The sequence below is a fragment of the Schistocerca piceifrons genome, chromosome 2, assembly GCF_021461385.2.
Source record: "Schistocerca piceifrons isolate TAMUIC-IGC-003096 chromosome 2, iqSchPice1.1, whole genome shotgun sequence".
Lineage (NCBI taxonomy): Eukaryota > Metazoa > Arthropoda > Insecta > Orthoptera > Acrididae > Schistocerca > Schistocerca piceifrons.
The window spans coordinates 924,007,724-924,023,822 of NC_060139.1; the positions used below are offsets into that span (position 1 = coordinate 924,007,724).

At 44.4% G+C, this 16,099-nt stretch overlaps 1 protein-coding gene across 1 annotated transcript in view; it reads right to left on the bottom strand.

Moving 5' to 3' along the window:
• LOC124775989 (sodium-coupled monocarboxylate transporter 1-like) overlaps positions 1-16,099 on the bottom strand; it is a 150,717-nt gene that overhangs the window by 36,694 nt on the left and 97,924 nt on the right. The window contains exon 10 of the mRNA XM_047250830.1: positions 6,292-6,475. Coding sequence (XP_047106786.1) covers positions 6,292-6,475 — 184 coding nt within the window. The remainder of the gene's footprint in view (positions 1-6,291; positions 6,476-16,099) is intronic.

Genomic DNA, 16,099 nt, shown 5'->3' on the forward strand with positions numbered 1-16,099 from the left:
GCATGTGCATATTGTACTGATTAGCTGTAGGTTTTTTTACAGCAGATTTTTGCTTATGCCAATAATTGCAGCGCAATCACACTGTAACATACTATATGATATAAACTTAATTTATTTTACGATTAGAAATAGCGTATTTTAAGCCGCGTTTCTACTCATTATCTAATGTGTTGAGTAATGACAGATTGACTAGCACTAAGAGAAAGATAACTGTCATTAATGATACACCAGTATATACAAGAATATTTCCTAGGTACATGAAGACCGTATATGATTCTTTCAGACATGTCCAATAGAACGGATACCATCGGTGACCATACCATGCAGCTCTCTTAGAGTGAAATGATAATTAAATCAAGACCCTAAGCTGTCAACAGGTGTTGATATACATCAACGGGGACAGCTGAAAATGTTTGCCCCGACCGGGACCCGAACCCGGTATGTCCTACTTACATGGCAGACGCTCTATCCAATCTGTGCCACCGAGGGCACAGAGGATAGGCTAACCGGCCATTGACCTTCTTCTTCTGTGTTGGATGCACACGCATTGTCCGAACTCTCACGGGACTCGGTAAGATTGTCTGCCGCGAGTAATGAGTGTAATGGGCAGGGGCACTACGAATATAGTGTGTGGACATTACGTTGGGAATGTGGGTCTCACGGGGAGCGTGCGAGGGATAAATCCGTGCAGCCCCACTATCTTCCGTGCCCTCGGTGGCTCAGATGGGTTGCCGGCACGGTAACTCAGCGTGTTCGGTGAGAGGGTTGCTTGCCCTTTGTAATAAAAAAAAACTGAGTAAAGGAATCAACGATCAACTTGAACGGATGTCTTGTGAAGTCCGCCCAGACCACGCGCAACGAACAATACCGAACAACATGAAAAAAGGGAAAAAATGATGGATAGAGCGTCTGTCATGTAAGCAGGAGATCCCAGGTTCGAGTCCCGATCGGGACACACATTTTCAACTGTCCCCGTTGATGTCTATCAACGCCTGTCGACAGCTTAGGGTCTTGATTTAATTATCATCTCATCTCCTAGATAGTTTCTACATTTGTGTGGCCATACTGTCCTTAGTTGCTTTACAATTCTGGGGGGTACATTCGTTCTGTCGTTGCAACTACAAAAATGGGAGATTTTTTTTTTTCACCAGACGTTATTCGCTTTATTGAGGAAAGCATCATCAGTGGTCTGTAATTAAGTTTTTACATATTGATTTGATTTTAGATCGAGAAACATTTTGTTAAGAATATGTTGTTTTTTACGAGTACTTACGGTGATTTTCGCTTGATTTCTCGCTTAGGCCCTACATAGGGAAACGCCTCAAAAATCAACGTAAGAACAAATCTGCATATTCTTAACGATCTAAAATAAAATCAAAATGTAAAAACTTATAAACAGACCACCGATGATGCTTTACCTCAATAAAGCAGCGAAACGTATCTGGTGAAAAAAAAAATCACGCATTTTTGTAGTTGCAACGACAGGACAAAACTACTCTCAAGAACTCCAAAATAGTAGTTTGACGTTTATCTAGAGTAGTCAGGCACACATTTGGGAAGCACAGATTGATATATAACAAGGGGAAACAACTTCACTTGGTCTGATGCAACTGTTAGCACAAGTTACATATGTAACATACATGTCAAGTATCCAAATACCTTCATGTAACCAATTTTCTAACCTGTATTGTTCAAAGTATGATTTAGATGAGGCTCATGAGAAAGTGTAACAGTACGTCGTCTAGAAACATTTCCTTTAGCGAAGTAGTCATAATCGAAACCTAAAGAAAACGATGTGTAGGTAACAAAATCGAGCCCGGAAAATTATTTGGTTTTGGACTGACCCGCCTCGTTTGAAAATCATATTTATATATTATGTAAAGAGTATCTTGACTTTTTTCTGAATTTTTCAGTTCAAAAATGTTTGCGCCTTATCATTCAAATAGGAAAGCAAAATTTTCAAAATTCCAGTATTATTGTCTTGCAACCCTACTTTTCTATATACAAAAACACATACTTTTACTATGAGAAGATGTTAACGAAATAGTCCAGATAGAAAATATGGATTTCAGCTAATTTTGTTGCGGGATTTAGTATTCAACAGGTATAAAATTACACAATCTAAAATTTGCTCAGCAGTTTAAAACCTACCGTAATAGCCATTTAAAGAATATACCACCACTGTTTTTATACTGCGAATCATAGAAATATTATCACATAGTGTGTACAGATATCTCTTACAATTCCTGTCTTATATTTTTTATTGAATATGTATAGATTTAAGTGTCAGGAAGTCATTTCTGAAAGTATTTGTATGGAGTGTAGCCATGTATGGAAGTGAAACATGGACGGTAAATAGTTTGGACAAGAAGAGAATAGAAGCTTTCGAAATGTGGTGCTACAGAAGAATGTTGAAGATTAGATGGGTAGATCACATAACTAATGAGGAAGTACTGAATAGGATTGGGGGGAAGAGAAGTTTGTGGCACAACTTGACCAGAAGAAGGAATCGGTTGGTAGGACATGTTCTGAGGCATCAAGGGATCACCAATTTAGTATTGGAGGGCAGCGTGGAGGGTAAAAATCGTAGGGGGAGACCAAGAGATGAATACACTAAGCAGATTCAGAAGGATGTAGGTTGCAGTAGGTACTGGGAGATGAAGAAGCTTGCACAGGATAGAGTAGCATGGAGAGCTGCATCAAACCAGTCTCAGGACTGAAGACCACAACAACAACAACAACAACAACAACATGTATAATGTAATAGAGCAGCATTACAAAATTTTGTGAAGGCTTTCCTATAAGAGATATAAAATCGGCGCCATAAACATAGCCAAAGTCACTGTTCTGTGTGACGAGTCAAGTTTCTTGATGTTAGTCAGCAATACGATAGAGTGAAGTTCAGACATTACAAGTCCGTCAGCAGTATACATGTAGTTATAAATCGCCCCTTGTGTACTTGTGTTGGGCATCTTCAACTCTTCGAACATCGTTGACCTATTTGGGGCCGGCCGCGGTGGCCGTGCGGTTCTAGGCGCTGCAGTCCGGAACCGTGGGACTGCAACGGTCGCAGGTTCGAATCCTGCCTCGGGCATGGATGTGTGTGATGTCCTTAGGTTAGTTAGGTTTAAGTAGTTCTAAGTTCTAGGGGACTGATGACCTAAGATGTTAAGTCCCTCAGTGCTCAGAGCCATTTGAACCATTTTTTTTAACCTATTTGGGACAAATTAGGGAACTCTTATGTGAAGTCTGCGCATCACTGAAGTTTACAACGGCAGTAACCATTCTTTGATTGAAATTTAACTTGGGTAGTGTCTGTCTGAAGTTGTCTGTTTGAAATTGATTAAGCACCTATCACTTCATCTCCTGATAATGGAATGACGTACAGGGCAGTCACATTGAGGGTATGCTCTGAGCATTATGGGACTTAACTTCTGAGGTCATCAGTCCCCTAGAACTTAGACCTACTTAAACCTAACTAGCCTAAGGACATCACACACATCCATGCCCGAAGCAGGATTCGAACCTGCGACCATAGCGGTCGCGCGGTTCCAGACTGCAGCGCCTAGAACCACTCGGCCACCCCGGCCGGCACATTAAGAGTAGCATTATATGGTATAATCTACATGTTCTTGCCAATTCTGATTAAATTTTGGGTTTAAACCAGTGCACAAGTTGTCCACAAGACGAATACTGAAGTGCAACAGTATATTATTTCCTATAACAATGTGTGCAACGCGTAAATAAATCAGAAACAACGAGCTGCTGGATACAGTATGAAAGCAAGTACATCTAAATGTGAATTAAACGTACAAAGGGAATTCATATACTTTCAAGTATCATCTCGAAGGAATAAATTTATTTAACTATTTTCTGTTTGTTTTTCAGATAAGGTAGGGTGGGTTCGGTGATCAGGGTGGGAAAACAGGCCTGCTGCCTCTCAAGTTCCAATACACGTCACCACTGCTGTCAGTGAGTCTCACAGGGTAGCCTAGTGTCCTCATTATTTTAGTTAAGACTGGTTCTGAGTCGTCCGATGAAAGGCAAGTACGTAGAGTAACCTATTTTTATGCTCTATGCACAATGTTACAATCCATCATCCTACCGCTTTGTGACAATTTCGAATTAGTTAATCATATTTATAATCATCTCTGTTCTTTTTAGCGTACTGCCAATACTCTATTGAAAAAGGTCTGCTAGAGCCGCTTTGGATTGTTTTGGATAGTGGAACGTCAAGATGCTTTGAAAATATGCCCAGAAATCATAGCAACAAACTTGTATCCTGATGCGATGGCAAATGTGACTGAGGCGGTGAAGACTGGCAAGATGTCTCTTTCTACAGCAGTAAATCAATTTGTTGTTTCATGAAACACCCAGGAAAGAAGAGTTGTAGGAAAAAAAAAAGATGCATTATGTGATAGAAAGATTATTGGGGACTTAGTGAGAGTCATCAATGAAGAGCAAGAATAATATTTTTGAAATGGGATAGCAATTTTGTTGATTTCCGGCGAATGACCAACACAGATTAGCATTCTAAATGCTGGACCGGAACGAAATACGATGTCGTCTTCTACTAATAGCCCGTACAGGAAACAGGCCAGGCGCTGACAGAAGTGTAGGACTTCATAAATATCAAGTAGTTCATATATATTATTTTCTTTCCCAATTAAACGCGTTTGGTGTGGTATCTTATATAATATTGACTCAAAGAGTATAAGCGGCAATGTTCCATCAATAATGATTTGCCTTATAATGACCACTTTACTTCACATTCCCCTTCATACCAGATGTGTTGGTACGTATTGGAATCCCCAAACTTCAGCAACGTAGCACGACGCCAGTGTAGCTAAATCAAAATGACGCAGCTCATTAATAAATTGAAGTATCGTTGGGGTAGTTTATTTTCAGCATTTCAAGGCAAACGTCGCTACCGTAACACATGTTGAATTGAAATATGGAAGTGTAAGGAAACAATGCATCATCTTACGATTCAGTCGTTAGGTGTCACCTAGACTTGCAGTACGGTAGGCCAAGCCGGAATGACGAAGAGTGAAGTGGCAGACCAACTCCCTGTAAAGCACTGGGAAACATAAGAGAACTGGAAGTCCTGTTACCTTGAGACCGGCGTAGGTAAATAGAGGTCATAGTGGAAAACGTTCAGGATCAGCACGGCGTCCGCTGCTCGTGGTCTTGCGGTAGCGTTCTCGATTTCCGCGCACGGGGTCCCGAGTTCGATTCCCGGCGGTGTCAGGGATTTTCTCTGCCTCGAAATTACTGGGTGTTTTGTGTTTTTCATCATCATTTCATCCTAATTCTCTCGCAACTCGCCGTAGTGGCGTTAACGAACTGGTGGAGCGGCGGCCGAACCGCCCCGCGAGACGTATCCAGGCCACCAATGCCGTACACTCATTATTATTATCATCAGCACGGCATTTTGCACATGTCAAAGATCGCCACATACAGCGTTCCACGACTATTCAAAGCCATCCAGATTGCCTTCAAACCAATAAAGCTGTGGCAGACCAAACCCGATGGCTTCTTTAACCACCCAATCAGCTGAACTGTGCATATCACTATACTACCGACACAAAGGGGCAAGGCATGCAGTAGAAATATGTAGATTCTCCACCCACGAAGTAGGAGAACATCCAGTCATCATTGGTCAAAATATTCCTTTGGCTTGCCACGGTGTAGTGTTAAAAGATTGTGCTCGTAAATGGCAAACCGTCTCAGCAGCACACAACCAACACCTGAAGCTCATTCTCCTCAAGACACAGTGACACAAGTTGCTTCTTTGGCCTATCAAATTTGGTCTCACCCTTCATGTTCTCCTGTCACCTCTTCTTTCTTCAATTGAAGAAACCATTGCATGAGAGGCGTTTCCAGAATCATGTGATTTTCGACTTGAAACGTTTCGGGAATCGCCAAGATGCAGACTTCCACTATCGAAGTTCCCACCTGGTTGACTATCGTTGGGAAAAATGTATCGTACTGGCGAGTGACTATGGGGACAAGACTTGAAACCGTTACGAAATTTCGTAGTCGCATCATATACATGCTAGTTGAAACTTTACGTCTACCTTTAGAAACTATACGAGATGGAAAGTGCAGCTACAGCTTTAAAAATATACGCGACATAAAAATAATAATGGTTAATCACCGTATTATTCCAAACGAAAATGTCTCAAAACAGAATATCATACAAGGTGCTAAATGAGTGACTGGTGACAGTACTTTTTAAACAAGTTAATCCCTTCAAATGCCTGAGAACATTTTGGATGAAGGACTGACCTCTAAGACTGTGCCAAGCCGCTCCACCAGGAGGACGAGGACGCAGGCGATGATCCCCACGACGAGCACGATGGCCTTCATGATGAGGTTCACAGTCCGCTCCGTGGTCTTCTCCGTCAGCCGCGGCTGCACAAAGTCCTCGTAGATGGTTCCTGCCAGCGCGTTCATTGCGCTTGACATGGAGCTGTAGAAATCACCACAGGGTCACTGCAAACAGTCTTTCCTGAAGGCGTACGGTCGACAGGTTTGTTGGTGTGTATCTAGACGAACACTGGACTTTCTAGGCCTACAAAGAATATTTAGTAAGGACAGGTAGCTGTATAATAAATAAAATTATCAATATGGGACAAAGCAAATTTCGTTTGCCTTTGAATTGGACTATATCATATGTCTACATGAACTGAAAATCTGCTGCAGCAGTAAGAAAAGTGCAGATGCTACAATGCTGTGGAACCTTCAGCACGACGTCTACAGACCCTCGAACCATATTCATGGACGTATATCCCCTGAAGACATAAGTATAAAAAGTCCTGCTAACTGTTGGCGTAAGAAAAAATAATGCGATACAACACACGAAATTTTTGGGGTATCAGCAACTAAATCAGCGGTAATCTATAATTGAATATTTGCAGAATGTCAGCAGAGTTGAAAATCCTCAAACACAGGAAGGAGAACGTTTAAACTTCTTGCTCATGAAACTAAAGACTTCAGGTAACACATTTCGAGTCAGTTCGGATGTCCAGGGATAGCATCTTTGACCAGTAACCAAAACGTACAGGGCCCCGGTTTCTGTACGAGCCAATACTTAAATTCTGTATAAAAAAATCATCAGTAATGGTGGCCGACGACATCCGGCATAAGAAGTCACCCTCATCCTGCCAATGTCAATGTTCTTCTCAAACAGGGCGGAGGAGTGGGCGAAGGTTCAGGGCACTCTCTTGCCCTTATGAAGGGAAGCTGTCCTCAAAAAGTGGGAAAACGAGCGAAGATCAGTGACATGAGGAAGCAGAAGGCCATGGAAGCCGCCGCGAGAAAGACACATAATCTTTATTTACATGACATATGGCCTATAGCTGTAAAAGTATCATGATGATTTCTCCATCGGCAAAGATTCCTGATTAATCCTCCGTTCGGGTCAATAGGAGGGGACTGCCAAGGGGGAATGGAATAACTAGCCATAGAATAACATTCTACCAGATGGAGCATGGAATTCCGGTAGGAAAGATGGGAAATTTGAAAAGGAAAATACAGAAGCTCAGTCTAGACGTAGTGGGGATCGGTGAAGTAAACTGTAACGTAACAGGAGTAAGCTGTTGGTGTAGACAGGTAATATGCACTATGTTCAAGCACCAAGAGGTAACAATAACAGTAGAAGACCAAGAACGAAGCACTCGGATTAAAAAGTGTATAAGGCAGGGATACAGCATTTTGCCATTGCTGTTCAATCTGCACATTGAAGAACCAATAGCGGAAATAAAAAAGTGTTTCAAGAGTGGGATTAAATTTCGTGGTCAAAGGATATCAATGATAAGACTCGCTGATGGTACAGCTACCCCTGGTGAAACTGAATAACAATTGCAGCACCTGTTGAATGGAACGAACAGTCTACTGAGTAAACCGGAAAGATACAAAATTAATAAGAAGTGGCACAAATAAGAATAGTATGAAACTGTGAACAGGAAATAGGCGATGTTAGGGGAATATGGTGCTTTGAAAGCAGAATAATCCACGACGGACGAAGCAAGGAGGAAGTAGAAAGCAGACCACCACAGGCAGAGAGGACTTTCCTGTGCAATAGAAGTCTGAAGGCATCAAACATTGACGTTAATATGAGGCACCTCTAGAAATTTACGTTTGGAGCACAGCACTGTATGGATTTTGGACAGTGGGGAAACCGGAACAGGAAACCTAAACGTTCAGGGTGAAGTACTGCAGGAGATCGTTGAAAATTACGTGGACTGATACAATAAAGAATGTGGAGGTCCTATGCAGAATAGGCGAAGGAAGGCCGGAATGGAAAACAATGAGAAAGAAGAATGTAGATCTACAAGTGGTACGTGCCAATTGCTATATAGACAAATACTCTTGAAATGGGAAAAAATCTTTATGATTTCTAACAAGTTTTATTGACTTTATACGAAGGGTATCGTTTAGGCAAAACTCTCTATACGACCATAATTTAAATCTGCACCAATTATAACTGACAAGAACTTGCCAAGGTACAGGTTATATTCGTGATGCACTTTTCTAATTTCTAATCCCCGCCGGACGAACTTGATAAAACTTAAAGTATAGTGTGTCTGACGAATCGATGTTTACATACAATATTTTCGCGACTGACCTATTGTTTTTCGTTGTTGACACTTTGAGAGCGGATTGCAAACACGTGTATACCTTTGCAAGTAGCAACAGTCCTATGGTATTTTAGAAATGGTAACATAGCTCCACTTGGAATGTTGTTAAATTTATTTTTTTACGACTGCGAATTCACTATTATACTCGTATAACCTGAAATCGGACGTCGCTATTAAGTGCCAGGAAGACGTACTGACGACGTACTGGCAGGGATGAGGAAGAAATGAAATACAGTGTCTGACAAAAGAAAAAAAAAGAAGCACCCAGAAGAAGAAGCGAAAATGAAATGAAACTTCTCGGGAACAGAGAGTAACTGATGTTACTTCAGTGATTACAAACTCAATGCAAGTTTACAAAGGAATCAGTCGTATGAGGCCACTTACCTGTATTCTTCTGCGTCCCGTCTTGCTGCTGGATGTATCTACTGATTCGGTTGTGAAGGGTTTCATAAAAGCGTTGTACCCTCTTTTAGGGCTAGCTGCCCCATAACTATTGTAACTGGTCTGTGATATCCAGAATACTGCCACTTGATGTCAAAGATTGCCCTACACATGTTTTATCGCAGCCATACCTGGTGATTTTCTGTCCACAAGAGTATGTAAAGATGACACAGACGCTTAACAGAGCCACGTGCAGTGTGTGGGCCAGCAATGTCCTGTTGAAAATTGCAACACAACACTGTTGTATCACAGGTAACACATAACGACACACGATATCCGTGACATTATTGTGGTGTCACAGTTCCCATAATCACTTCCAGCTGTGTCCTGACCTCATATTCCATGGCGTTCCACGAAATGACGCCAAGAATATCACTGCTGACGTCGGAAAAATAGGACTTCTACCGCCATCGCTACTGTAGTCGCCGAAGGTCGTCATCTGGGGCGGTGCAGAGCCCTCATTCCTCGCTCATTACAATGCAATAACATTCGTCAACAGTCCATGCTTGACGGTCATAGCGTCAGTACAAACGCAATAGTTTCTGTTGTCATGGGGTCAACGGCCTTGCAGCGGTGGATTCACTGGTTCCCGTCAGGTCACCAAAGTTAAGCACTGTCGGGTGTGATTGACACTTCACTGGCTGACCATGTGCTGTTGACCTGCCGTGGTGCACTCTACCTCATTAGGTCATTTGAGGAGTTTCTTCACCTTGTAGTAGTGGCTCCTGGTCACACAATTGACAACTGTCAGGAGAACAGTGTGCTGCCTCAGGTCGCTCCATATCCACATTCGACGATGGCAGCCAGATGACGCTGACATAGTGGTGGGTCGGTACTTTGAGATGGGGGGACGGAGTTAACGGTATAGGACGGTAATTTCCTATTTCGACTGCTACTAGACTCTGACCAATGGTGTGAGATGACACAAAAGGGATGTTACTTACTCTTGGATGGGAAACGCAGTTGTGTAGGTGTTTCAATGGGCTTGGTGCGCAATGTAGCGATATTACAAGCTGCGGTCAGCGGTCATCGACTGGAATCTTAACAACGAGTAGGCCTACCCCTATGTTCCCCTGTAGTCCAAAATGGGGCTGCTGGCACGTCCAAATGCCCTACAAATCTGATATGGCACAATTCGACCAATTCGACCAAGAGAGCCACCGTGGTACAACAACCGAGTTATAAAACTGCTGCGGAAGCAAAGGGAACTTCACAGCAAACATAAACATAGCCAACGCCTTGCAGACAAACAAAAATTACGCGAAGCGAAATGTAATGTGAGGAGGGCTATGCGAGAGACGTTCAATGAATTCGAAAGTAAAGTTCTATGTACTGACTTGGCAGAAAATCCTAAGATATTTTGGTCTTATATCAAAGCGGTAGGTGGATCAAAACAAATTGCCCAGAAACTGTGACCAAACTGGTACTGAAACAGAGGATGACAGACTAAAGGCCCAACCGGCCGGGGTGGCCGAGCGGTTCTGGGCGCTACAGTCCGGAACCGCGCGACCGCCACGGTCGCAGGTTCGAATAATGCCTCGGGCACGGATGTGTGTGATGTCCTTAGGTTAGATAGGTTTAAGTAGTTCTAAGTTCTAGGGGACTGATGACCTCAGAAGTTAGGTCCCATAGTGCTCAGAGCCATTTGAACCAAGACTAAAGGCCCAAATACTAAATGTCTTTTTCCAAAGATGTTTCACGGAGGAAGACTGCACGGTAGTTCCTTCTCTAGATTGTCGCACAGATGAGAAAATGGTAGATATCGAAATAGATGACAGAGGGACAGAAAAACAATTAAAATCCCTCAAAAGACGAAAGGCCGCTGGACCTGATGGGATACCAGTTCTATTTTACAAAGAGTACGCGAAAGAATTTGCCCCCCTTCTTGCAGCGATGTACCGTAGGTCACTAGAAGAGCGTAGCGTTCCAAAGGATTGGAAAAGGGCACAGGTCATCCCCGTTTTCAAGAAGGGACGTCGAACAGATGTGCAGAACGATAGACCTATATCTCTAACGTCGATCAGTTGTAGAATTTTGGAACACGTATTATGTTCGAGTATAATGACTAGAAATCTACTCTGTAGGAATAAGCATGGGTTTCGAAAAAGACGATCGTGTGAAACCCAGCTCGCGCTAATCGTCCACGAGACTCAGAGGGCGATTGATACGGGTTCCCAGGTAGATGCCGTGTTTCTTGACTTCCGCAAGGCGTTCCATACAGTTCCCCACAGTCGTTTAATGAACAAAGTAAGAGCATATGGACTTTCAGACCAATTGTGTGATTGGATTGAAGAGTTCCTAGATAGCAGAACGCTGCATGTCATTCTCAATGGAGAGAAGTCTTCCGAAGTAAGAGTGATTTCAGGTGTGCCGCAGGGGAGTGTCGTAGGACCGTTGCTATTCATAATAGACGTAAATGACCTTGTGGATGACATCGGAAGTTCACTGAGGCTTTTTGCGGATGATGCTGTAGTATATCGAGAGGTTGTCACAATGGAAAATTGTACTGAAATGCAGGAGTTTCTGCAGCGAACTGACGCATGGTGCAGGGAATGGCAATTGAATCTCAATGTATACAAGTGTAATGTGCTGCGAATACATAGAAAGAAAGATCCTTTATTATTTAACTACAACATAGCAGATCAGCAACTGGAAGCAGTTAATTCCATGAATTATTTGGGAGTAGGCATTAGGAGTTATTTGAAATGGAATGATAATATACAGCTGATCGTAGGTAAAGCAGATGCCAGACTGAGATTTGTTGGAAGAATCCTAAGGAAACAATCCGAAAACAAAGGAAGTAGGTTACTTGTTCGCCCACTGCTTGAATTTTGCTCAGCAGTGTGGGATCCGCACCAGATAGGATTGATAGAAGAGGTAGAGAAGATCCAAAGGAGAGCAGCGCGCTTCGTTACAGGATCATTTAATAATCGCTAAAGCGTTACGGAGATGTTAGATCAATTCCAGTGGAAGACTCTGCAGGAGAGACGCTCAGTGGCTCTGTACGGGCTATTGTTGAAGTTTCTAGAACATATCTTCACCGAGGAGTCAAGCAGTATATTGCTCCCTCCAACGTATATCTCGCGAAGAAACCATGAGGATAAAATCAAAGAGATTAGAGCCCACGCGGAAGCATAGCGACAATCTTTCTTTCCTGGAACAATACGAGACTGGAATAGAAGGGAGAACCGATAGAGGTACTCAAAGTGCCCTCCGTCACACTCCGTTAGGTGGCTTGCGGAGTATGGATGTAGATATAGATGTAGATGGAGACATAAAATAAGTCCCCAATCAAACTCTGTCAACTGCTGATGATACCGTCTAAATTGAATATGCAGCATGTCCGTGTCTTTCACAGTGATCTTTCGAGATATTACGCTTTTCACGCCCCTTATATACAAGGCTCGTAAGAACACTGAAGCATCTGTGGTGGCCATTCTACCTGTCACAAAGAGCTGGTACCCTAATCACTTACATATCCGCCATTGGCGTGTTCGTGTATGAAAATTTTTGGCAGACAGTGAATATGACGTCTGTTGCCACCGAAGAGGAATCTCCGGCAGCAGTCGTCTCGTACCTGCGACACTGTTTGGACAATCTGTGTAGTGCAGACAAACTGTGAAGTCCTGTAGATTGGTTGATCTCAAACGTTTACATGATTATATTATTTTACGAATATTCGGGAAATATTTGAAACGATTTCACTGCCGAGACAATGCAGAAATGGATGGACAAAAAGGGATGTTTTAACCTGTACTACGGCAGACAGTATGGCTGAGCGTAATACTTCTGAGGATTTGCGGGGGATGAGGACACTGTTGTAACCAAAGCATTGGAAGTCCGGACCAGGGTTCATCTGCCTCATGTTGAAGCATTTACTATTTAAAAAAGAACCGTAGATGCAGGGTGTTCTTTATTGATATAAGAACGACGCATTTCGTTCGGACAGGGCATCATCAAGCTATGTTAAAAGATCAGAAATTGTTTGCCAAAAGCATCAGTCAAGAAGGCATGATGGCGCATAAAACATACTAAAACGCAACCTTATGTCTTATGCGGCGTCATGCCTTCTTGATGCTTTTTGGAAGACAATTTATGATCTTCTACCTTAAGCCGATGATGCTCTATCCGTGCGAAAGGCGTCGTTCTTAAATTAACAGCAAGCATTCTGCAACCTACGCCTGTTATTTTAAATACACTCCTGGAAATGGAAAAAAGAACATATTGACACCGGTGTGTCAGACCCACCATACTTGCTCCGGACACTGCGAGAGGGCTGTACAAGCAATGATCACACGCACGGCACAGCGGACACACCAGGAACCGCGGTGTTGGCCGTCGAATGGCGCTAGCTGCGCAGCATATGTGCACCGCCGCCGTCAGTGTCAGCCAGTTTGCCGTGGCATACGGAGCTCCATCGCAGTCTTTAACACTGGTAGCATGCCGCGACAGCGTGGACGTGAACCGTATGTGCAGTTGACGGACTTTGAGCGAGGGCGTATAGTGGGCATGCGGGAGGCCGGGTGGACGTACCGCCGAATTGCTCAACACGTGGGGCGTGAGGTCTCCACAGTACATCGATGTTGTCGCCAGTGGTCGGCGGAAGGTGCACGTGCCCGTCGACCTGGGACCGGACCGCAGCGACGCACGGATGCACGCCAAGACCGTAGGATCCTACGCAGTGCCGTAGGGGACCGCACCGCCACTTCCCAGCAAATTAGGGACACTTTTGCTTCTGGGGTATCGGCGAGGACCATTCGCAAGCGTCTCCATGAAGCTGGACTACGGTCCTGCACACCGTTAGGCCGTCTTCCGCTCACGCCCCAACATCGTGCAGCCCGCCTCCAGTGGTGTCGCGACAGGCGTAAATGGAGGGACGAATGGAGACGTGTCGTCTTCAGCGATGAGAGTCGCTTCTGCCTTGGTGCCAATGATGGTCGTATGCGTGTTTGGCGCCGTGCAGGTGAGCGCCACAATCAGGACTGCATACGACCGAGGCACACAGGGCCAACACCCGGCATCATGGTGTGGGGAGCGATCTCCTACACTGGCCGTACACCACTGGTGATCGTCGAGGGGACACTGAATAGTGCACGGTACATCCAAACCGTCATCGAACCCATCGTTCTACCATTCCTAGACCGGCAAGGGAACTTGCTGTTCCAACAGGACAATTCACGTCCGCATGTATCCCGTGCCACCCAACGTGCTCTAGAAGGTGTAAGTCAACTACCCTGGTCAGCAAGATCTCCGGATCTGTCCCTCATTGAGCGTGTTTGGGACTGGATGAAGCGTCGTCTCACGCGGTCTGCACGTCCAGCACGAACGCTGGTCCAACTGAGGCGCCAGGTGGAAATGGCATGGCAAGACGTTCCACAGGACTACATCCAGCATCTCTACGATCGTCTCCATGGGAGAATAGCAGCCTGCATTGCTGCGAAAGGTGGATATACACTGTACTAGTGCCGACATTGTGCATGCTCTGTTGCCTGTGTCTATGTGCCTGTGGTTCTGTCAGTGTGATCATGTGATGTATCTGACCCCAGGAATGTGTCAATAAAGTTTCCCCTTCCTGGGACAATGAATTCACGGTGTTCTTATTTCAATTTCCAGGAGTGTAATAACAGTGCAAAGTTGCTGTACCATGGCGCCAAGTAGGAATGGAACATTGCTTATGATGTATTCACCTTGTTTATATCTTCGTTGAATGCTGACACCAAACGCCGTTATACTGTTTCCCTTAAAATCCATCTGAGAGTGCTATGGTATCATCTTATATAATACAATACTGGTCATTAAAATTGCTTCACCAAGAAGAAATGCAGATGATTAAGGGCTATTATTAACTAGAACTGACATGTGATTACATTTTCACGCAATTTGGGTGCACAGGTGCTGAGAAATCAGTATGCAGAACAACCACTTCTGGCCGTAATAAGGGCCTTGGTACGCCTGGGTGCTGAGTCAAACAGAGCTTGGATAGCGTGTGCAGGTACAGCTGGCCATGCAGCTTCAACACGATACCACAGTTATATCAAGGGTAGTGACTGGCGTATTCTGACGAGCCAGTTGCTCGGCCACCATTGACCAGACGTTTTCAATTGGTGACGGATCTGGAGAATGTGCTGACCAGGGCAGCAGTCGAACATTTTCTGTATCCAGAAAGGCCCGTACAGGACCTGTAACATGCGGTCGTGCAATGTCCTGCTGAAATGTAGGGTTTCGCAGGGATCGAATGAAGGGTAGAGCCACGGGTCGTAGCACATCTGAAATGTAACGTCCACTGTTCAAAGTGCCGTCAGTGCGAACAAGAGGTGACCGACACGTGTAACTAATGGCACACCATAACATCACGCCGGATGATACGCCAGTATGGCGATGACGAATAGACGCTTCCAATGTGCGTTCACCGCGATGTCGCCAAACACGGATGCGAACTTCATGAGGCTGTAAACAGAACCTGGATTCTTCCGAAAAAATGACGTTTTGCCATTTGTGCACCCAGGTTCGTCGTTGAGTACACCATGGCAGGCGCTCCTGTCTGTGATGCAGCGTCAAGGGTAACCGCAGCCATGGTCTCCGAGCTGATAGTCCATGCTGCTGCAAACGTCGTCGAACTGTTCGGGCAGACGGTTGTTGTCTTGCAAACGTCCCCATCTGTTGACTCAGGGGTAGAGACGTGGCTGCACGATCCGTTACAGCCATGCGGATAAGATGCCTGTCATCTAGACTGCTAGTGATACGAGGCTATTGGGATCCAGCACGGCGTTCCGTATTACCCTCCTGAACCCACCGATTCCATATTCTACAAGGGAAGTCATGGGATCTCGACCAACGCGAGCCGCAATGTCGCGATACGATAAACCGCAATCGTGACAGGCAACAATCTGACCTTTATCACAGTCGGAAGCGTGATGGTACGCATTTCTCCTCCTTACACGAGGCATCACAACAACGTTTCACCAGGCAACGCCGGTCAACTGCTGTTTGTGTATGAGAAATCGGTTGGAAAC